At 33.3% G+C, this 24076-nt stretch overlaps 1 protein-coding gene across 2 annotated transcripts in view; it reads left to right on the top strand.

Moving 5' to 3' along the window:
• Ube3a (ubiquitin protein ligase E3A) overlaps positions 1-22965 on the top strand; it is a 68066-nt gene extending 45101 nt beyond the window's left edge. For both annotated transcript variants that reach the window (XM_040733311.1, XM_040733310.1), the window contains exons 5-11: positions 3669-3813; positions 5359-5564; positions 6403-6567; positions 7832-7987; positions 8079-8152; positions 15705-15848; positions 17443-22965. In XM_040733311.1, the coding sequence (XP_040589245.1) occupies positions 3669-3813; positions 5359-5564; positions 6403-6567; positions 7832-7987; positions 8079-8152; positions 15705-15848; positions 17443-17563 (1011 nt within the window). In that variant the 3' untranslated portion in view covers positions 17564-22965. The remainder of the gene's footprint in view (positions 1-3668; positions 3814-5358; positions 5565-6402; positions 6568-7831; positions 7988-8078; positions 8153-15704; positions 15849-17442) is intronic.
• Positions 22966-24076: the final 1111 nt, after the last annotated feature.

Raw genomic sequence — 24076 nt, 5'->3', positions numbered from 1 at the left:
TGTTTAGAATATTGCCAGTATTTAAAAAGAATAATGAAGTCAGTGTGACTAAAATAGGAGTGGATGGTGTTATGGGACCTGATTAAATGTAGTAAGTTCTGGAGTTTTACGTAGTTAACCTGAAGCCTAGAAGGAAAGGCTAAGATGCAGAACTGGGAAGAAAAGATCATAAACCAGGACCTGACTTATGCTAATGAGGGAGATTGGCTGGGAGAGAAGCCTGTGAGAACTGCTGCCCAATCTCCTCTCAGAGTTCCTAACCATTTTTATTAGGGGTCTAGAAGCATTGTCTAACCCTGCTTCCATAATTACCGTTTGTATAAATACCTATTGCTATATGAGCCTGAATTTTTTTTCATCAGTTGGCCTACAGTGCTTTAATAATGGGGTTTTTCTCTGCTGTATACTTAATTCTACCAATCATTCACTAATTAAATTGTACTTAGTGTAATTAGTATTATTTAAAATTATTCTCATAGAAATGAATGGAACCTTCACTTTGTCTTCAAAGTAATTTCTTAGAACAAAAATGAAAAATAAAGTAGTAGTCAGTATCATAATGGCTCAGCATCATCTAACAATTTAAAATAATAAAATTTATCAAATTCCTTAGTGTTCCATGTGAGGAAAATGAACTTTAGAGATATTTTTAGTTGCAGAAATGAATGCCTTAATTGCATTTAGAACCTAAGATGTAATCATCTGACTCAACTGTAACCCACTTAAACTTTAAGGCACAGTAGACTGGTCTTCATTTGTTTACAGATAACATGAAAAAGTTAAATTCATTAAGTTAATTTCATTTGTAATCATTAATTTAGTGTTATTTACCAAGCTGTGTAAATCACCTTTCTTGGAAAATCTTAGCACTGTTGAACAAATCTGAGTGCTGTTTCTACTTAAATAATTATATTCATAGTTATTTTTCTACGTAGGATTTGAGGTAGTACCTGGGGATATATAAATATTTTAAATGATGGACTTGAAAGAATTGTTTAGATCTTTGAAGATATGAAAATAGAATGTTTTGTGTCAATATATCATCTTTCTTAGTTCTGAAAATGATTTTATATCAAGTCAGCTTGTAAAAAATGATATCTTTAGAATTTTGGCTTGCCAAGTAAAAGTTAAGGAATTTAAAATTATTTTAACAGTCGACAAGAGTGGGATTTCTTAATAAAAAAAAAGAAGCCTAATTAGGAAGTGGTAGTTACCACAACATTTTAATACAGTATAATAACACCAGTGTATTTTATTTTTCTCTAGTACTATCTATTAAGGCAATATTATATTTTATGTTTCAAGAAATCTTAATACATATAAAATCCATTAATGTATAATAAATGAGGTCAAGGATGCATATAGATGTTTTTCACACTTGTCTGATGTATTATTCCAACAGTTTTCATTTTCATAGATCCAGCTACATATAAAACAACATGAGTTTTACTAATTTAGTTTTAAATAAAAGCTATTAAGTAATATAGCTGTATAATTTTAATTCCTACACTAACTAGTTTTTGATTGATGAAATAATGGCTTAAGGTATGTGTGTGGTAGGTTTTAAGGATTATTATTTTTAAGAGAAAGAAATTTTAATGTGACTTCTTATGATAATGTCTTATGTAAAAGGCTGTTATTAAATATTATGTTTTGTTTTTGTTACCACAGTTTTTAGAAAGATAGGCTGCTAGTGCAATGTCCTCAAATAGGTAACTAGAAAATCACTTTAGCACATTGAGAATAGCTAATCAGACACTTCCACCTACAGAATTAAGTTGCCAACTACCTTTAAATTATAACATTCAAATATATCCTGATTCTGCAATTATGTGAGTTTTAATAAAAATGTGGAAAGCCAAAGAAGAAAGTAAAAAAACACACAAAATCTAAAAACAAACATTAGCTCTAGTTTCTGTGGAGAGGTAGTTGAACTGTATTCTAAAGCTTGCTGCCTGGACTAGAACCCCTCTTTATCTGAATTACTATTTTTTAAATTATTCAGCCTTTTTATTATTTTGTTACTTCAAAGACCCATCTGTAAAGTGGTTTTAGCAGCCTACTTGCTAGATGGGTTTTATTTGTAAAGTGATTTGTAAGTTTTATATAGTAATTCTACTGCTCTTATTCCTGGAATATTTTTGTCTTTAAAATTTTGTGGTTAAATATTCTGACTAAACTGGAAATATTTATTTGTTAATCTTATTTTAGATAAAGAATGAAAATATAGCCCTCACTGATCTGTAACTACAAACTTATAGTTAATGTTGGAGCACTTCATATATTAATTTATTTGATTCTATATTATGGTTATTTTACATTTCAAGGCAAAGCAAAAAGATGGAAAATTTTGTTTTCAGTGATCATAATAAAACATACAGTATTAAATGTTGTGTTAACCAGTACTTGGGGAAAAGGAGGAGAGACTGATAGAAATGGACAGACATATGCTGTCTTATTAGAATCATAATGGGCTAAGAATACCAACAAACTTTTGAATCACTAATTTTCATGTTTTAATAGAAATTGCACTCAAATACATAAATAATATCAGGCTTTTTTTTTCCTATTTAGTCATATTTGTTCAAAGCAATTTTACTCTAGTGATGGAAAAGCAAATGAAAATTTACTGAATCTCTTAGATTTTTTGCAAGTTGAGAGAACTGGGAGAAATCCCTAGAATGTATTACACAGTAATAACAGTAATGTTTTGGAATCATTGAAATTCAGATACTCAGAGTTACTCTGTCTGGATACAGGTTTTCAATTAGCACTGCTGTTGGTATGCGTTTCTTTTTCATTCTGAAGGTTAATTTCGAATCTACATATTTTTTGACTGTAGAGTTTCAGGACTAGTCTACCTTTTGATCTTTTGAGGACATAAAATTATAAATTTTAAGAAATAATACTATATTTTTAGAGGGTAATATTAGTTCTTACCAATTTTGCATGCTTTACAGAAATTGTATATTCCTAAGCTTTTACCATCTTGCAGTATGAAGAGTATTACCTCCTTTTTTCTTTGTACATTAGAAAATTAGCTTGATTTACTAAAACTTAAATGTTAATCTTTAGTGATGGTTAGGTCCTGTAAAAGAATATTTGGTTTCTTTGATGTTCTGGAACAAAATATGGCCTCAAAAATAAATTTTCAATAAACACTGACCTGAAAATTGTGTTGTGAGCTACGAGGATAGATCAGTTAGTAGAGTGCTTCCGAGTAGACCTGAGTTGAATCCCAAACCCTGTTAAAGAAAAGGAAAATTGAGTGGGCATTGCAATCCTGCTGGTAGTCAGGTATTGGCACCTTGACAGTGCAGCCTCTTCTGATCTTCAATCCTCCAGTCCAATGGGAGACTCTGCATTGACAAGCAAGGTAGACAGGTCCTGAGGAATAGAATCTGATGTGTAATCACCCATGTGTAACTACACCCATGAAGACATACAAATGAGTTAAACACGACCAAGAGAGATGTTTAGAAACATTTCCTAGACTTCCATAGTTGAAGATATTCAGGAAGTAATGATAACCATTTGTTTTTTTCCAAAAACTTTTGGCTGCATCCCCTACTAAGAAAAAAAATAGGATCCTAAACAATATATATATATATACCTGTATATTTTATCCTATTATCATTGGTCCTCTTCTTTATGTTTTCATTCAACAGCTGGAGATGATTGCTATGGAAAATCCTGCAGACTTGAAGAAGCAGTTATATGTGGAATTTGAAGGAGAGCAAGGAGTGGATGAAGGAGGTGTTTCCAAAGAATTTTTTCAGTTGGTTGTGGAGGAAATCTTTAATCCAGATATTGGTAGGTGTTAGTGATATGATGATGATATGTTAGTATTTTGAGTAATGAACTTGGTTTATGAAGATTCTCAGCTATGATAAACAGCAAAAGAATTGGATATGGCTTACCTGTAATAATAGATAGCAAATGTGTATGCTTCAGGAACTGATCTGTCTACTTGTGTATTTACCTTATTTCTTAGATTATTTAGCCAAATATTCTGATAGATGACAATTACCTTTTTGGTAAATTTAACTTGGAAAACCTTGGAATATGGGGGATTGGAGGCTGCTGAAAGCATGAGAATAATGGCTTATAAATTTTAGACTGGCTAAGTTATAGCTTATTGTTCTTGTGACCAAAATCATACATTTGTGGCATTCTATCCTACTTACTGCTTGCCTACTAGAGTTTTTGATACTCTGTGGATCTATAACTTGGCTTGCAAATAAATAGCCATGCATATATATATATATATATATATATATATTTCAAAATACAGAACTCAAGTATGAGTTGGATAATTTTAAGAGTATTTCACAAATATTAAGTTGCAAAAAAAGTGTAGAGTTCATTTATACTCCTACAGGTCAAAGAGAAAATTGTATTTTTCTTTTCATTAAAATTGAAAATAAAAATTTTTAAATCTTTTCAAAGTTAATTTAAAAGCACATTTTAATGCTGCTTTATTTGGGTTTGAATAATGTTCCATTAGAAAAAAAGTTTCTTTGCCCAAGCGTTCTTTGGTTTGTTTACTTTGCTCTTGGTTGTGATTTTTGTGGACAGTCTTTATATATTGTATTAGTGCTTTCTGTCCTTAAACTCATGACCCACGTGCCTCATTCTGCTAAAGGCTAAGTTGTGAAATCACCTCTCCCCCAGCATATTAGATCTTAATTTACAAGTGTTTCCTGAGAAACAACTGAAAATAAACTTAGAAAAATTGAAAGGATATGCATTTATATAAAATATTTTTGTCTTTAATGTTCAGTGAAAGGAGAAGACACATTTCTATTTCTGCTCCCATAGATGAAATAATGATATGAAAAAAATGTCTCTCAAGTTTGGTTTTGAATAATGATGATCATGCATGTAAAGATGAAATATTACAAAATCTTTTTAAAACTATTAGCTTACATTAGTTATGTATCTTAAGTAACTGAAAGTTAACCATCTTTATCTAATTTTTGTACATGATCATGGGTTTGCTTCTTAGGTACTTTTCAGTTATCTGAGTGGCTAAAATATGACTGTAAATTAAGATTAGTCAATGAAAATTGATGAGACTTGAATAATCTAATAAAACTTTTAAAAAATACCTTTCCAGAAATATCACCTAAATTGCATATTATTTTCTTTTGTTTGCTTCTTAGAATTGTATACTACCAGTTAATACACTTATGATAATTAGATATTATATTTGTACTGTTATTGTTTTCTCACATGCATGTAATAGCAAAAACATATCTACTATATTAAAATTCTTCTGTCTTATTTTGTTTAAGAGTATTTTTAAAATTTTATACTTTCAAAAATAAAATTTATTTTAAAACTTATTTTTTATAGGTATGTTCACATATGATGAAGCTACAAAATTATTTTGGTTTAATCCATCTTCTTTTGAAACCGAGGGTCAATTTACTTTAATTGGCATAGTCCTCGGTTTGGCTATTTATAATAATTGTATACTGGATGTCCACTTTCCCATGGTTGTCTACAGGAAGCTAATGGGGAAAAAAGGAACTTTTCGTGACTTGGGAGACTCTCACCCAGTAAGTTCTTTGTCATTCTTTAAATAGTCTCTAAGATGCTATCTAAATAAAGAGATACACACACACACACATGTACACACACATATATGTGTATATATATATATATATATATATATATATATATATATATACCTTTTTGTTTGGAGTCTTTTTCAGTACCCACTGCTACCTAGTGTGGTAAAGTTCTTTTAAGTATAATGAACACTTAAAATTTTAAAGTAGTGTTTTATAGATTGCATCAAGCAACCTTTGACTGACTATATACAGTGAAATGTTATAAACATTTTCTTTTCAATGTAAACTTGTAAGTCTGCCTGGTAGAATGAGCATTGCCTTCTCCTTGTGTGTTTTTTTTTTTTTTGTTATTTGTTTTTTTTTGTTTGTTTGTTTCATTCCTGTATCCAACCTCCATCCTGCAGATGCTGTGTATATTCTAGAGCACAGTATGAAATATGTTGCTGAATTGATGATTTGAAGAATTTCTAAGCAAAGATTAATGTATTGTCAGTGACCTTTTTTTTTTTTTTTTTTTTTTTTTTTTTCCCCTGTTCACTCTGACTGTCCCAAAACTCACTCTGTAGACCAAGCTGGCCTCACACCCACTGAGATCAGCCTGCCTCTGCCCCCGAGATGCTATGATTAAAGGCACATGCCACCACTTCCTGGCTCAGTGACAGTCTTTTATGTCCTATTAAACTATGGGGAAATAATTTTGACTTTTTTATTGACAAATTGCTTCTAAAAGGAATGAAACCAGCTCCCTTCCCCCCTCCACCCCTGTCTTTTTAAATGTGTTTTACAAGTTATTTGATAACCTCACTTCTCTTTCTTGTTTTAGGTTTTATATCAGAGTTTAAAGGACTTATTGGAGTATGAAGGGAATGTGGAAGATGATATGATGATTACTTTCCAGATATCACAGACAGATCTTTTTGGTAACCCAATGATGTATGATCTAAAGGAAAATGGTGATAAAATTCCAATTACAAATGAAAACAGGAAGGTAATAAAATTCTTCTGCCATTGTTTTTTGTAAATATATAATTTCAAAGCAGTATTCTTAAGAGTTTTCAAAGAATTATTTAATACAGTTTGAAACAGTTTACAAATTCATATAAATAGTAAAGGTATATTTTGCTAACTCTTAGATAAGAGCTGATATGAGTGTACGCATTAATTGCTAATCTCTCTTTAGGGAAAGAGTACACAGATTAGCACAAAATGAATAGATAAATGTAACTGTAGTGTAACACCAGAAACAGGGCATTACCTTATTAAACCTTAGAGGTAAACAGAGCCCAGTGATTATGATCCTATTTAATGTGCATACATGTTTCCCATTTAAAATCTAATTATACATATGAAAGTTATTCTTTTCATTAAGTTTGGTTTGTATTAAAAATGTATTCATTTGGGAACAGGAAATAAGGACAGAATAAGAAAATTACAATAAGTAGTATAATTTTTATAAAATATGTAAGCTTATATGACTATATTTTTGGTAAAATATGTCAAGACACAGAATACACATTTGTAATTTGATTCAGTAACTTAGCTTACCAACAAATAGTGTTTTTGCAGATTTGGTAGTTTACCAAAATCTGTAGTAGAAAAGATGAGACGTTCTGGTTTGCTCAAAGTCCGTATTTATATATTTATATTTGCATACTTATTTAAAGGACTTTGAAATGTTGTTTTGGGGCTCTGTTTTTATATTAATCTTTACTATTGTAAAATTATACTTTAATTCCTATTTAATTTACTCTCATAATCATAATCTATATGTATAACTCATATATGACCTATTTATAAATTAATATCTGTTAGAAGTGAGAAATTGTGAAAGTATTTTTCTTTGTCCATACAACATCTAATTAATTTTTTAGAGACTTACTTTTATCTTATATGCATGAGTGTTTTGCCTCTATATATGTTGGTGGATTGTTTGCATATATTGCCCATGGGGGCATGAGGACATTTAGCTTCCTGGAAGTGGAATTACAGATGGTTGTTAGATGCCATGCTAGTTCTGGAATTGATGTTACATCCTCTATGAGAGTTGATAATGTTCTTAACCACTGAACCATCTCTTCAAATTAATTTTTTAAATTTATTAAAAAAAGAAAAACTCCTGAAGGATTTCTTTTGGGTTGGGCTAAAAGTGGCTATGCAACCTAATAGCTAGTTGTGTTCACTTGTATAGCATGTTAATCTATATATAGTATGTGAATGTATAACATGTGAATCTTGTTTTTAATATTTTACAGGAATTTGTCAGTCTTTATTCAGACTACATTCTCAATAAATCAGTAGAAAAACAGTTCAAGGCGTTTCGCAGAGGTTTTCACATGGTGACTAATGAATCTCCCTTAAAGTACTTATTCAGACCAGAAGAGATTGAATTGCTTATATGTGGAAGTAGGGTAAGAAAGACATCTGCAAAAACACCTCATGATTTACTTTGCGAATGATATGATATAGATGTTAAAGTGTGTTTTTTTCTATAATTTTCAGAATCTTGATTTCCAAGCACTAGAAGAAACTACGGAATATGACGGTGGCTATACCAGAGAGTCTGTTTTGATTAGGTGAGGTGTTTAATTCTTAAGAAGGAAGATTTCATTCATCAAAGAAGGTTGTGTGTATTGTGTTTGAGACCTGTATCTGCTGTTACTGCTTCCCTAACAAGCTCTCATCTGTAAAAGTAGACCTGTATTAATATTACCAGTATTCATACAATCTAATGATTTGTTTCATTAATTAAATGGTTATCTAATCTCATGTTTTCTCCTCCTTTTGGTTTATTTCTTGTAATGTATAAAAAGGTACATTCTTCACTGTAGTATTTAAGATTCAAATGTCTTTACGACATTTGGGAAGAATGATATGTACTGGTGCTTCTGAACAATTCTCAGAACAGTATTACCAATACTGTCCTTCTCTAGTCAGATGCCCTGGTTATTGTTCATACTTTTCTGTACCATGCTCATATCCAATTCTGAAAGACAGTTTCCCGATCCCCTAGTATATATAATTGGTGAAAATGACAGGCTCTGTTGGTATCCCCTGTTTGTGTGAAGTCTTAGACATTTAAACGGGTACCTCTTTGGAAGATCCCTAGAGCTGTAAGACTCAAGTATGTGAAGAGCAGAATGAATATTAACTATGTCTTGTAATGATACATAGATACATTTGTTAGTTCTGTATTACAGAATAATTATATTAATTATCTAGATTGGCAGAAGATTACTATTGCTTTGCCCTTTCCTACAGCAATCATAAGTGTGTTTATTAATGACAACCATTGTATTGCTCCTAAATACTCAGTTTCAAAGGGTTGAAATAACATGCTAATAGGAAAGCCTTAATGGGAATATCATAACATTATCTCCTTAATAATGTTGATCCAAAACAGGATTTCAATACATTTCATTTTAGAACAGTAAACGTATCCTCAACTTTTGTTTTTGGATAAATTACATTAGAAATAAATCAAAGTTTTGTGTTTTTGTAACTATACCATTCTTTTGTCATTCATACCTTGTTTAACTGTAAATTCAGGGTTTAATGGCAAAAAAATTACAGCAGTAATATAAGCTTCAAACTTAACAGTTTATAATATCATAAATCTTGTGAAATTACTTCAACTTTTTATTTTTGTTAGTATAAACACAGTGAAAACATTCTTTGGAATTTTTAGTTAATAGGAAATTAAACACTAAAATAAACCTGATATTCTCCCATCTCCGAAAAACTTACAATATAGGAATCTTTTTAATAATTATCCCATGTATTCAGAATTTATAAAACCAGAATGCACAAGTAAGGTTTTATTCATGTATTTTTCATTTGGAAAAGTTGTACCTGATTCCTTTTTTTCTACTTAAGAGACTTTTTCAAATGCTCTGTCCCCTTACTTCTTGAGACTATTTTTGGATTAATTAATTTTAGTTTCATGTATATCAGTGTTTTGCCTACATGCATACATGTACAAGGGTGTCAGACCCTGGAGTTAAGATGGTTGTGAGCTGTCATGTGGGTGCTGGGAATTGAACCCAGGTCCTCTGCAAGAGCAGTCAATGTTCTTTACTGCTTAGCCATTTCTTCAGCCCCATCAATTTTTCTTTTAATGCATAATTTCTACTTCAAGACTTGATTTAGCTTTGTATTTGATTTCTTTCCTACTTAATAAATATTTATTTGTACTTTCATCTAGAGGTATTGTAGCTTAATAATCTCTGCCTTTTAGTAATTTTTGCTCTGGATAAAGATATAGTATTTTAATTCATTAATGCTATCAGATGAAGAAAGTGTTACTTTTAGTTCACATTTTATTACCTGTAGTATTGATAAGTATTATTTGTAGGGCTCATCAAGTTTTGCTTTTTCAGAAGTAGGGATGAATATTATATTGTACGTCTTTCATGATAAATGAGTCTTTCTCATTAATAATTTTTATGTTTACCAAAATCTTATAATAGCTTAATTGCTTCTGAAACAGTCATTGCCTAAACATTGTAAATATGGTGTTGGTGACAACTGTGATACCAATGTCTGAGGTATCTTTTAAGTACAATGAAATACATAGAGCTGTGTTGTGGAATTTGGAGATTTGGATAATTACACTTTATAACATCACGATACAGACTATTATCCAAGTTCTTGCAGTTGATTCCTGTCCCTATGGGCAGTCACTGTATAGATTTCTGTAACAGCGGTTTTGTTTTGCTTTGTTTTTTATCTTTTGTTTCCTTTTTTTGGGTGCTCTTGAATTAAATATAAATGGAGTCATAGAGTAAGCCTTTTCGATATCTATTTTTAATTTACAGTGTAGTTTTTAACGGAAAAGTAATTTTTTAGCTGAATGTATGATGTTTGCTTTTCCATTTTCCTACTATTGATGGCAGTTGGATTTTCTTGATTAGAGCTAATACAAGTAATGTTATCCAGTCTTACTGTTAAAGCATTTTCATTTCTCTTGTAAAACATAGGAGGTAGAAGTTTATAGTTTTGTAACAGATACATTTTAAGCTTTAAGAAGCATTGCAAGAATGTTTTTTTGCTAAATGGTAGTGCCATTGAACTCTAGGATGACCAGCAGTCATCCAGAGGTCAGTTCTGTATCTCTTTCAAGTCTTTGGTCTTGTTGATCTATAGACTTCTTGGAGGAATGTGAAATAAAATCTCATTGTAGTTTAAATTTGCCTATCTCTGATTACTTATGATGTTGCGCTGGCTTCATTTTTTTCCCCCTTTGTTAATTGTCCTCTCTGCTTTTCTTGTCATCGGTTATGAAGTTTTTCTTTTAAACTACATTCTTGATAGCAGATCATCACTAACATGTTATACATGTGTTCTTCTTTCTTTTCCCCACTGAATTTATTTTTTGGTGAAAATAAGTTACTAATTCATTCTACTCATTTGTTTTTTGGTCAAAGTCACACTTTGTTGATTCCTTTATGTATATTGAACAAATCTTTATATTGGAAGGTGTGAGCACCTTTACTTTTTCCTTCTTTTCAGTTGCTTCCACTGTCTTACTTTCATATAAATATTAAAATCTGCTTTGAATTTTACATGAATGTGGTAACATTCCTTTGAGATTTTGATAATGGATTTCTTTGCTTGAATAAATAATCTGAGCATTGTCATTTTTAACAGTTTGGATTCTGTAAACCTCAAGCATGACACAGACCTATCCATTTATTACACATTAGTTTCTTCCGGCATTATTTCATAATTTTAGTGCTAAAATATTGTATGCTTTAGTAAGGAATAAATTTGAATATGATGCTTTTCTTTTTTAAAAAATACTTTTTTAAATTTAAATTAAAAACAATCTTATTTTATATATTGATCCCAGTTCCCTCTCCCTCCTGACCTCCCATGCCCTGCACCAACCCCCCATTTCACCCACCATTCACTCCCAGGGAGGGTGCATCATCCCAAGGGGGATCATCAAAGTCTGTCATGTAATTTGGGGCAGGTCTAGGCCCTCACCCATGTGTCTAAGCTGAAAGAGTATCCCTCCATAGTGAATGGGCTCCCAAAGTCCTTGCACTAGGGATAAATACTTGTTCCTTTCCCAGAGGCCCCATTGACTGCCCTGGTCTCTCAACTGATACCTACTTTCAGGGTGTCAGACCTATACTGGTTCCCCAGCTGTCAGACTGGTGTCCATGCATTTCCACTTGCTCTGGTTAGCTGTTTCTATGGGTTTCACTGGCATGGTTTTGACCCCTTTACTCTTAACTCCTCTCTCTCTGCAACTGGATTCCAGGAGTTCAGCTCAGTGTTTAGCTGTGGATCTCTGCTTCTGCTTCCATCAGCTACTGGGTAAAGGCTATATGATGGCATTTAAGGTAGTCATCAATCTCATTATAGAGGAAGGACATTTAAGGTAGCCTCTGCACTATTGCTTTAATTGAGATCATCCTTGTGGATTCCTGGACATTTCTCTAGTGCCAGATTTCTCTTTAAACCTATAATGGCTCCCTCTATTCTTTTCTTGCTCACTTTCTTTTTCCTTGGCCTTGATCCTTCTTACCAAAAGCAATCTACAGATACAACGCAGTCCCCATTAGAATCCCACCATAATTCTTCACAGACCTTGAAAAAAAATACTTTATACAGAAACAACAACAACAACAAAAAAAACAGGATAGCCAAAACAACCCTGTACAATAAAGGAATTTCTGGAGGCATTACCATTGCTGACTTCAAGTTCTATTATAGAGCAATGGCAATGAAAACAGCTTGGTATTGGCATAAAAACAGATAGATAGACCAATGGAATCCAATTGAAGACCCTGATATTAGTTCACACACTTATGAACACCTCATTTTTGACTAAAAGTATACAATGGAAAAAAGAAAGCATCTTCAACAAATGGTGCTGGTATAACTGGATGCTGGAATATCATGTTTTTCTTAATCAATTAAGAAAAATGAAAACAAATTGGAATATGGCAAATCCCAGAAAAAGAGCCAAAGGAAAAAGCCACAAGGAACACATATAGATGTAGAGACACATGTTTGCATACTCAAGAATCTTATAAAAACCCAAAACATAAAGCTATAATACATAGTCAAAGGATCTTTAAGGGAGGTAGGGAAATCCCTTGACTTTGCATTATGGGATGAAGAACCTCTGTAGATGCTCTTGAGTTAGTTTTGTGTTCACCATCTTCTGATGGTTATGTGGCCCACCTGTAAGAGTAGTTTGTTTGTTTCCCCCATTGAGTCTCTCTTTCATTTGCAAGTGGCTGTCAGTTAGTTGGCAGTAGCTTCTACGTTAGGCATGGGTGTGTCTTTCACTTCTCCTTTGAGCTGTGAGACTGAATCTGCTGCATACAGTACAGGCTCTGTGCATGCTGCCTTAGTCCAGATCACACAGTGGGTGGTTACTCTCACAAGCTTTCTGCCACCAGTGCTCCAGTGTATCCTGCTGGCGGCTCACTCCTTTATACCAAAGGGTTTGCAGCTGATTCATGTTTCCTCTTCTCCTTTGGTAGTGTACAGAGTACCTTCCAGTACTGAGAATAGTAATTGATAGGAGGCTTTCTTTTTTTTTAATCATATCTTGAACATGTGTTTAATAACTTTTCCCACTATTATACTTTGGTGTGCTTTCTTTGGTTTCACTTATTTTGTCTCTCTCTTTCCCTGCTTGACCCCCCCGCCCCTCAATTTCCCCCTTCTTGATTTTTGTTTCTAGACTGTTGTCAGCTATAAATGCGGGATGGTTGTTAAATAGAAATGATTTCTTTCTCCTCTTTTGCTCACTTCATTCATAAATCATCCATTCCAGAGTTCCTGTGCATAGTGCTTCAGAATTTTCAAGTGTTTTTATTTCTGTCTGAATTTATTCATTTCCTTATTTCTAATCCATGGCATTTGTGGCAGAACTTTTCATGTCAGAGTTTCTATTATTCATGATTTAGTTTTTTTTAATGTACTTTCCAATGCCAGAAAGCTTTGTTTATTTTTTTCAAGACTCTTCATAATTCTATTTGGACCTAAAATTACATTGTTTTCATTTCTCATTTACTTTCATTTTTGTTTTTTCTGGACCTGCTGTTAATAAATGTCTTGGGGAAGCAAAGCGGACAGTCACTTTAAGAGGTTTCCCTGTTAAAAGGTATTCCTTCTACCAGTGTACAATGTTTCATTAACGTTTGGTTCTGCTTTGTGTGATTCAGTGTCTTCTAGGTTTTCAACTGCATCTTCTTTCAGTTAGAATCCCTTTCAGTAGGCATGTATATCCCTTTTAAGAGCTTTCCCACCCCTTTCTTCACAGCTTCTATGCCTCCCCCTCTTTTTGTCCTATTACGGTCCTTAACTCTGTTTATGTTGTGGTTTTTTTTTTTTGGCTTTGGGGATTTATTACTTGATGTCCTATTTTTATTACACTTTTTTTCTTTTCTATTTGATCTAAATGGATTTTGGAGATGTGACTAGGATATGATCTATTTGATAACTTCTCCTAAGCTTTCTAAATACACATTTTTTTTTAGTTAAAGATTTTATTGTAAGATATGACAGGAAAAGGAAACCCTTTTCAGCATTAAAACATTAAGTAGAATTTCTGGACCTCTGAGGGTTTTGTTTTGTTTTTTCTTATTTTAAAAACAACTGCAAACATGACTTTTAAGTAGCATGGTCACTGTGACCATGATTTATCCGCTTCCTCCATGACCTGCAGGAATGGCTGGAGGCATGCCTCCTTAGATGACTGGTTAGGTCAAATATCAGAGCCTTCCTACAGTGTGAGAAGTCTTTTATTTTAACCACCCATCTTGCAAAATCATTTTAAAATTATTCATTCTTTGAAATTCCATATATGTATGCAGTGTACCCTTACACCCTTTACAATGTCTTACCAGATTCACCTGACTCCCCACACCCCCACCCCAATCTAGGCCCTATTTTTAAAAAGTAGACCCCTGAGTCCAGACCTAGAAAAACAAATATGCATGCATGTGAACCCATTCATTGGAGCCTGGTCAGCCTCTCCAGGAACACACCTTCAAAGAATACCTGATTTTTCCCTTCCAGCTTAGCTGTGTAGCTTTTGAGTCCTGGCAGAGGTCTTGGGATTGCAGTCTACTTTTCTCCTGCAGAGTCACAAAAATGAAGTCTACAAATGGACGTTCCTTCTAACTGGGGGATTCTTGCATGAATTTCTTGTCCAGTCTCCTATTGGCTTTGCGTACTGTTATTTTCTCTGGTTGCGCATTAGTTTTACAGGAGCCATGACAAGAGATTGGAGAAAGCCAGGAAATCTGATAAAGCTTTCAGATATTGAAATTTGGGGAATAATGTTTTTAATGTCAGCAATAAAAATGCCAATATTTGGATAATAAAAATAGTATACCTGAATGTCAAAGAATAGAATCTCATTAAAAGACTTGGAAAGCATAATGTCTCTTTTGAGATTATAATTTTTATTAAGTTCATTTGTGTGTGTGTGTGTGTGTGTGTGTGTGTGTCTTTGAGCTAGTGGAGATAACAGAATATATATTATTAAGTAGTTGACAGATTTCACGGCAAATGCTGTTACCCGCTGAGTAATCCATCTAGTCCTCCTCTAAGATTATTGTGGAAAGAAATTTAAAACATGAAATATACCCTGTTGCCAATTAAAAATACTTTTGAATTTCTTCTAAAATCTTAATTTTCTTAGCTGTGAGTTAGTGCTGTATTCACTTTAAGTAATTCCAAAATTGTTCATTATGGAGCTTGTATGTTGTTTTTTGAACTTTGGGTAACATAAGATTATTACATTATTAAATTTAGTTCATAGGTTTTAGTCAACCAGATATTATAACTTTAATATCAATATAAGTTTTTCAGAATAACTACATGAAAAGTACATTTGTATTTCTGCTATTATTTTTTTTAACATGTCACTTCATGTTTTTCTTATAATCTGAATCTATTACCACCTTGCCTTCACAAAATTGAGTAAGGGATGAATAAAAAGGAGAATAATGGAGGAATGGTAAATAAAATATATTCCTGATGTGATTGGTATCCTTAATATTAACTAATTAGCTGTCTGTAATGATGTTGTAGTACCATGAGCTTGTGTTTGTAATAATGTCAAATTAAAATCAGTATTGTATCTTTTGTCTTTAGGGAGTTCTGGGAAGTTGTTCATTCGTTTACAGATGAACAGAAAAGACTCTTCTTGCAATTTACAACTGGCACAGACAGAGCACCTGTCGGAGGACTGGGAAAATTGAAGATGATTATAGCCAAAAATGGCCCAGACTCAGAAAGGTAAATATTGAAGTGCAACTCCATCTCTACTGTAAACCTTTAAACCTCATGTTGCACACATGTGAGCAGAGGCAACATTTAGCCTCTGTGCTCACTTCTCATATTACATAGAAATATTCCAAGTAAAAAAAACGTTAGTGGAGGAATATTTTGCCTTTGTTATTCAGTGGTAAAATTGGCATACTTAAAAACTAATTGTGGAGCTACATGAGTGCAATTAATTTGTCAAATTGTTATGATTTATCCTTCCCTATATTTTGCAGTTTATTAAGAAAGCTGTTTTATATAACCGTGTATTTAGAATGCTTACACTGACATTTTCCTGATTATCTGTTCTTTAAGTTTATTCTAGAATCCTGAATTACATAGTTTCGACATATGATTATATCCTTCCCCATTAAATACTTCACTATTTTATGGTGGGGCCGGATGATATATCCTTAGAAGTATGTTTACTTTGGTATACACCTACAGATATATTTTCATTACTGTCTAGTCTACATGATTTAATGTATTATGGATCTAATTTTAATTAATTTATATTTGCCATCGAATCATTTTCACTGTCATTTTGCTGATTGTATTTTTTTTTCAAAGTTGATTCCTTAGATTTATTTTTCTAATTTCTTATCTGTGGGAATGCACAGGAAATCTTGGAAAATCCCTGACAGTTTCCTTTTCAAAGGTTCTTGTCAGTCCTCAGATACTTTGCTTTCCTCTGAATTTTTGTTTTTAATTTTATTTTCCAGTTTAAATTTGGATAAGAAACAAGGTTGCTTCACAAGTCAGTTCCAGGTCTCTCCCATTCCCTCCCTTCCTCCCGAGCCCTTCCCCTCCCCTCCCCCCCCGTTATCCCTTCATTTCCCCAGGGAGGGTGAGGCCCTCCATGGGGGTGTGCATAGTCTGTCATTTCATATAGGGCAGTGCCTAGACCCTTCCCCAAGAGTTCGGGGTGAGAGTGCACCTCACATTGTTCTATGGGAGTCCAAAGTTGCTGATTGTATTTTAAGATTTATTTGTTTATTATGTATATAGTGTCCTGCCTTCATGGATGTATGAGAGTCAGAACAGGGCACCAGATCTCACTATAGATGGCTGTGAGTCACCATGTGGTTGCTGGGAATTGAACTCAGGACCTCTGCAAGAGCAGCCTGTCCTCCTAAACTCTGCCCTGCTAATTGTATTTCTATTCAGTATTAAAGAGCACAGACTCTGAAATTTTTAATGATAATTTTGTATAGTTTTCTACTTCAAGTTATTTAGTGACTTCAGCTTTTAAGTGCATTTATTAATCATGGTGTGTTTGATTTGTGAAGATGTAAATGAACTACATGGGTTAAGTATCTAAAACAATAGCTAACATAGATAGAAACTCAGTAAATGAAAAATGTTACTGCCATCACCATCATCATGTTGGCATGATTTCATAGGATAAAGACAACTGATCTTTGTAGCTATACAGCACACTGTTTATGATTCATCTAATCTGCAGTTTCTCATTACAAACTGTTTTAACTAGGTAAACATCTAATAGCATTTCACACTGAGCATATTTGTTATGACTTATGATTTCCCTGTTTTTCTCTCTATTTAGGTTACCTACATCTCATACTTGCTTTAATGTCCTTTTACTTCCGGAATACTCAAGCAAAGAAAAACTTAAAGAGAGATTGTTGAAGGCCATCACATATGCCAAAGGATTTGGCATGCTGTAAAGAAACAAAAAGAAAAGGAAAAAGAAAAAAAAAAGAAAAACATTAAAAAAACATAATAAATATAGTAAGAGGGATAATTTGGTGGTGATAGTGTCCCAGTACAAAAAGGCTGTAAGATAGTGAACCACAGTAGTCATCTATGTCTGTGCCTCCCTTCTTCATTGGGGACATTGTGGGCTGAACAGCAGATTTCAGCTACATATATGAACAAATCCTTTATTATTATTATAATTATTTTTTTGCGTGAAAGTGTTACATATTCTTTCACTTGTATGTACAGAGAGGTTTTTCTGAATATTTATTTTAAGGGTTAAATCACTTTGCTTGTGTTTATTACTGCTTGAGGTTGAGCCTTTTTGAGTATTTAAAATATATATACCAACAAAACTACTCTCGCAAGGAAAACATTGCCACCATTTGTAGACCATGTAATCTTCAAGTATGTGCTTTTTTCTTTTTTCTCTTTTTTTTTTTTTTTTTTTGTCCCTGTATCTAGCTCAAATCAGGACCTTCTTTTTTTTTCTTTTTTCTTTTTTTTTTCCCCTGTTTTTTTCCTATCAGTTTGCTTTTGCAACTTGAAGTCTTGGAAACAGTATGGTGCAAGTACTGCTGTTCTAGCCCCCAAAGAGTTTTCTGTACAAAATTTTGAGAATCAATAAAGATGGAAGGGAGAACTTGGAATGTTTGAACAACAGCCCTCAGAACTTTACTTTAGTAACAGCACAACAAATTAAAACAACTCATGCCACAGTATGTTGTCTTCATGTGTCTTGCAATGAACTGTTTCAGTAGCCAATCCTCTTAGTATATGAAAGGACAGGGATTTTTTTGTTGTTGTTGTTTTTGTTTTTGTTGTTTTAAGTTTACTGGGGAAAGTGCATTTGGCCAAATGATAGGGTAGTCAAGCCTATTGCAGCAAAATTAGAAAGTTTGTTGTATAAACAAGCATGTAAAAGTGCACTTAAAATGAATCTTTATCATTACCTTGATTTTAAATAGACAATCCAAAGTCTCCCCTTCTGTTGGCATCATCTTTTTAATCAGCTATTTTCCAAGGCACTCGATCAGTGTTGCAGCGTGACAGAAAGGATGGCTACTGTGCCTTGTGTTACTTAGTCACACAGTAAGCAGGCCTGCAAATGAATGGAACTATTACTCCTGAGAACTACATTGTATCCCCCAAATTGAATTTTACATCAAAAAGTGTTAAATATTCATGTGCTATAGAAAAGTACAAGTAGGCTTAAATTACTGGATATTTAATGTAGTCTCCCATTCGTAGTCTTCTATGTCTGTGATGTTAATTTCTTTTGTTGCATAAGAAAATAAAAGAATTATGTATTTTTAACTAAGGAGAGACATACTGGTATATCATTTTACTACAAGCAACAGCTAATTTGTTGAGCTTGTGACTTGATTGTTTTAACAATTAGTGCAAATCAACCTTATTTTAAAATTAGCAGGGGAAAAATGTAGCTTTCAAATCATTGGAAATGGGGATTTTTTTTTCATTCTGGTAGTAATCAAAACAGAACTATTTACTGTAATGCTAAATAAAACAGTGGCTTAAAAAAAGAAAACTATACCTTAATGGGAGAAAAAGAACACAGTGCTTTCTGTACTGTGATAAGGTAATGTGGGTTTTTTCGTTTTTTTTTTCTGGGCTAGCCTTTAGAACACTGTTATGGTATGTGTGCTACCTTGATTATAGGACCCGTAAATGTGACTGTAGTCATCTTAAAGGGTCTCTCATCCCCTGTGCTTCTTATGTATTCAGAAAGTGATAAGAAGACAAGTGAGTACACTATACAATAAATTTGTGAAGGAATTTGTGTTCTTCAGTTCTCAAGTTTTATTGTTGCTACAGTATTGAAGTAGCTGTGATACTATATCTGTGTGAAAGTTTTCAAGTGATAATATAGATTATCAGACAGAAGTAACATCAATATATTTAATAGAAAGTGGAAAAAAATACCCTAAAAAGTTTTAAGAAGAAAAAATAAACTCTCATTTGCTTCATAATCAGTTTTCCTTAGCATGTTACCACGTTATTATGGCTGCCTTTCCATTATGCTTTCTTAGAATGTCAAGGAGCAGTATCTTATGAGTAAAAGAATACCTTTTAGTGTTGTAGAACATTTCAAACTTACTGCTTAAAAGCACAGCCTGCAGCAAAACTTTTCTGGAAACATGGCAGCTGCAGCAAATGAATTGAGTGTCTGTATATATTGTGGTGTATAGTTAATTGTGTGATCAAATCCAGTTGCAGTTACCTTAGCTTTATTTGGAGATACATCCCTGTATAGGAAGATATGTTATCAAAAGAAGCCTATAAATGAGGCTTCAGAGAACTTGTTCATGTTAACACGTGGCACGTGCTTATAATTGGGCAGCATCACTCCCTATTTCTACGAGGTGGCTATACTGAAACTCTTTTAAGGAATTGTTTCTCAAGAATCCACATAACCTCCTAGAGAAAGAGGTGTTTTTCTGAGGCTACATTTTGTGATGTTCTTCCCTTTAGTTGCTTAGACTATCTTTATCCTTTCTACCCTTCCCAGGGCCGCCAGAGTAAAATATGATAATAAGAGCAACTTTCACTTGCTGCTTCTCTTATCTTTCCTCCTCTTATCCTCTTATTCTATTGAACACCATAGTTCTTTGTGTCTGTCTGTGTGTGTGAGAGTGTGTGTGTGTGTGTGTGTGTGTGCGTGCGCACACGTTCACTCACCCACACGTGCACACACACATACATTCTGGACTCACTGAATCATATTAGCCCATGGAAAAGGAGAGAGTTGGAAAAGACTAGGTCTTTGAAAGGAAGACTTTTTTTTTTTTAATTTTTGGTGACTCTCTACATTCTACCTTCTTTATACCACAAACACACTTTCCTTTATCCCAGTAAAGATGGCAGCTGGCACCTTGAATCATTCTGCTATTACTAGTCCCTCGTTTTCACAGAGGATTCCTCCTGATTCTGTTCTCTGTAGATGTATGTGATTCATATTTAACATTTCTTATACTTTGTAAGTCAAATTCCTGTAAATTCTGAAGGGAACTCTCAGTGACTGTCAAGTACCTACCTGTGCATGTGGTTCTTCATTTGCACAAACTAGGTCAGCCACTGTAACTTGAGAGGTTATACACCTTACTAAAAGTCATATAGCCAGGAAAAAAAGGATGTCTAGTGCTATGGGTGGGCCCACATGACCACCTAATAATTGTCATATTCCTTTTGCAAAAAAAAAAAATCAACCATCAAATTAAGATTCTTAGACTGACATGCATAGGACTTAGGATCATTATCCTAATTATTTTTCATTCCCCATAAATCCATAGATAATGATGTGGAAGGTGGATGGAAAATAGTACAGGGTGGTTGAGATTGCAGCTTTCACTCAAAGGACTTCAGAGTTTATTTTGGGCCCTGCCATTGCCTTGACATAGATTATACCTAATTCTACCTTATCTCTGGTTGTGTGGTTTTAATGAAATTACCATACAGATGCTAGATAACATCTTGAAAGACACCCCGAGAGGAATTCTCCCAACATTTACTTGTTAACTAAAAGAAAAACATCAAGAGATTGGAATCTGTAATAAAGATTGATTTTGAAAGAGTTGACCTTTTCTCATCCACCTTTAAATGGAAGAGATGTGCTCTCCCTCATATTTGTTTGAGACATAATTCACATAATGTAAAATTCATCCCTTTAAAAAGTGTAAAATTTGTGGTTATAGTATATTCACAGAGTTGTGTAGTTGTCATTATATATAATTCCAGAGCATTTTCATCACTGTAAAAAGTTTTCTGTACTCATTAGGTGTGACTGCCTGTTCTTAACCCCCAGCCCCTGGCAACTACTCATCTAAATATGCCTATGAATTTGCCTATTTTGGACATTTCATGTTAACAGAGTCATATACTATGTGGCCTTTTTTGTCTGTTCCCCCACCATCCCCAAAGTAATGAGTTCAAAGTACATCCTTGTTGTAGCATGTATCGGTACTGTTTCTTTTGTGACCGAATATTGTCATTGTATTGATATAATGTATTTTTTTGCTTGTCTATTTGGTTGTGGATACTTGTGTTGTTTCTGCTTTTTGCATATTATGAATACTACAACTATGAACACTTTGTGTACAAGTTAAATTTTCATTTCTCTCGTGTCTTGTAAGCATCTTATGGTTTTAGTTCCTAAATTTAAGTCCTTGATCCATTTTTGCATGTGGTGCACTATAGGGATCCAATTTCATTCTTTAATATGTGAATATCTAGTAGAACAAATGACTCATTGTGACATAGACTAATAATTATTTCTTGATGAGTGGGATTGGCATCCTTGTGAAAAACCAAACAAATCCCCACCCCACCCCCATACAAGTGACTGTGAAAATGTACTCCTCAACTTGAATCCATTGTCCTATGTGTTATTAAGCTAGTACCACATTGTCTTAATTGTAGCTGTGTAGTAAGTTTTGAATTTAGGATGTTTGAATCCACCAACCTTGTTCTACTTCAGGATCATTTTACCTGTTCTGGATCCCTTGCATTACACATGGATTTTAGGATCGATTTGATTTGTTAATTTCTTCGTAACAAGCACCTGTGATTTTGATAGTTTTTGTGTTGATTCGATACATCAGATTAAAGTATGTTGGTATTTTAACAGTATTAAATTTTCTAATCCATAAACATGGAGTGTCTTTCCATTTATTTAGGTCTGTAATTTCTTTCAATGCTGTTTGATAGATTTTAGTGTATACATCTTGATTTTTTTGGGGGGGTTAAATGTTTTTGAAAGGTATTCTTCTTGATGCTATTACAAACAATTGTTTTCTTTTTTGGATTATTCATTGCTAGCATCTAGAAAAAATTGAATTTTGTGTATTGACCTTATATACTACAGCTATTCTGAGCTTATTTTGCTTTTATTTTATTTTTTCTGTATACAAGTTTGTGCTTGTGTTAATAGAAATACTTTTGCTTCATTTCCAATCTGGATTCTTTTTATTTGATTTTCCTGCCTAAGTACCCTGGCTAGCATGTCCAGTATAATATTAAATAGGAGTGGCAAGAGTGGACATCTTTTTCTTGTTCCTGATTTTAGGGGGAAAGTATTAGGTCTTTCACCATTAAATATGATGTTAGCTGTGGGTTTTTCATAGATGCTGTAAGTTGAGGAAATTCCATCTATTCCTCCTTTATTGAATAGTTTTTATCAAAAAAAGTATTGAATTTTGTCAAATGCTTCTTCTGTATCAAGGTTGTCATGTAGTTTTTGTCCTTTATTGATATGTTGTATTACATTGATGGACTTTGTATATTGAACAAACCTTGCATTCCTGGAATAACCCCACTTGTCTATGCTACATAAACCATTTTCTATGCTGCTGGATTTGGTTTGCTAGTATTTTGTTTAGCATATTTGTATCTATATTCATAAAAATATTGGTCTCTAGTTTTTTTCTTATCTTTGTCTGATAATACTGGTCTCAAAATACACAGATTTCCAACTGTTGTTAAACACAGTGATGTGCGTTTGAAATAATATACTTTAAGACTTAATCTGTGATATTTAGATACTGGGTTACCCAGGAGTGATAAATGACTCTTGCAAGGATTCCACGGTAAGACATGCCTGAAGTGGCCTTTGGCAGCTGCATAAAGGGCACTTAACACCAATCTTTGGTCAAGGTTGGTGTTTCTCATGAGTTATATGTCATCGTTATAAAAGCCATCATTTTGATTCAAATGAAGGATTCTGACTGAGAGTGAAATGTGGCAGGAAGTGCTTTAACATAAGATAGTGCCAGAGGGATTCTAGTTTGTAACTAGAAAGTGTACACTTGGGTAATGGAAGCTAGCCTATTATCTAACTGCATTTCAGAAGTTGTTTCAAAAATGCTTGCATCTTTTATCTGATCAATTATATTCTTAATTTGACAAAGTCTGTTTTTTAATTATTACATTATTTTGTGTGCATGTAATTTGATAAGACTTGCATTTTTTTCCCTCAGTATTCTACGGGTGTGCATGCACAAGGAAACTTTTTCTGAGTTGTTTCTATTGTGTGGGTTCTGGGGGTTAAACACAGGCTGCCAGGGTTAGCAACAGGTACACTCAAACCTGCTGAGACCATTCACTGGCCCTGTCTTTTAATTAGTTCTAAATATGTCATCCTAGAAAATCAGAAGGGAAAGTGAAAAGACAGAAGACAATTCACTTGACTCATTGCAGACTGAGGTTTTGCTCTTTTATGTTACAGTATAGGAATAGAGGTGTGGATTTGGGTCTCAAAAGGGGCATCTAAGGGCAGAATGTTAGAAGACTTCCTATTGAGGTAATAGCTTCTTGTAAATCTTTGCAATTGTGTTAAAATTATCCTTGATAGTACTTTTGAAAATATATAACCATCAAAACCTTAGAGTCTCTTCTACTTAAAGTCAACAAATCGCTAAAAGCATTTAGTCTCCCTGCTAAAATGCAGGTACATTAATTTTTTTAAA

Source organism: Mesocricetus auratus, unplaced genomic scaffold (genome assembly GCF_017639785.1).
Source record: "Mesocricetus auratus isolate SY011 unplaced genomic scaffold, BCM_Maur_2.0 Super-Scaffold_100030, whole genome shotgun sequence".
Lineage (NCBI taxonomy): Eukaryota > Metazoa > Chordata > Mammalia > Rodentia > Cricetidae > Mesocricetus > Mesocricetus auratus.
The sequence above is the reverse complement of the archived record's forward strand: the minus strand, read 5'-3'. Positions and strand labels throughout refer to the sequence as shown.